This window comes from Puccinia triticina, chromosome 18A, assembly GCF_026914185.1.
Source record: "Puccinia triticina chromosome 18A, complete sequence".
In the NCBI taxonomy this organism is placed as follows: domain Eukaryota; kingdom Fungi; phylum Basidiomycota; class Pucciniomycetes; order Pucciniales; family Pucciniaceae; genus Puccinia; species Puccinia triticina.
Window position 1 is genome coordinate 1293674 of NC_070575.1, and position 731 is coordinate 1294404.

General features: G+C 45.4%; 1 protein-coding gene across 1 annotated transcript; it reads left to right on the forward strand.

The window, feature by feature from the left end:
- Positions 1-300: 300 nt before the first annotated feature.
- PtA15_18A165 (uncharacterized protein) lies at positions 301-513 on the forward strand (the record flags this gene model as incomplete). The annotated part of the gene is made up of 1 exon (XM_053164676.1): positions 301-513. A coding segment is annotated over one exon (213 nt), but the record flags the coding sequence as incomplete, so codon positions are not given.
- Between the last annotated feature and the right edge of the window lie 218 nt (positions 514-731).

The window sequence follows — 731 nt, forward strand, 5'->3', positions numbered from 1 at the left end:
TTAGTATAACTTGAAATCAATCATCTTTGTTTCAAGATCGTTCGCTCTGCTCACTCGACTACACCTTTAGGTTTGTCTAGTGCTCTTGTCGCCGCCGCCCGTTGCCTGCTTGCTCACGAGCATCTCAAACCTTTATAAAAGGTTTGTCTAGTGCTCTTGTCGCCGCCGCCCGTTGCCTGCTTGCTCACGAGCATCTCAAACCTTTATAAAAGCTTTTTGTCTTATAGTTTATGAGCCCAGTTGGCCGCTAAAGCACCCCTGGATTATTTTCTTTAACTCGCATCTCTCCGCAAATCAACCATGTCGACCACTCCTTGCCTTCCAACTCTCAAGGAAGAAAATTACAGCCACTGGAAAAGAAAAATTATGGTGTATTGTATGGAGAAGAACACAGACGACTTTCTCTTGTCAGACAAAGCGGCAACCGCCACCGAAGCGGTTAAAGTCTTGTGGACCGAGCGAAAGAAGCAAGCAGCTGGGGTAATTCTCAGCAACATAAGCGATGACATCGAGGCTTGCTTCGTCACTGATGAAAATTGGATTCACCCACAGCTCAAATGGTGATCTTCAACTCTGATTTTTAATCACGCCTTCTGAAGATGGTCCATGAAGATCTAGGTCATAGAGGAGTGGAAGAAACATATCAACGCCTTGTATGCCGGTTTTGGTGGCCCAGCTTAAAGAAGCAAGTTAAGAAATGGGTTAAGAGCTGTGACGCCTGTCAAAAACGT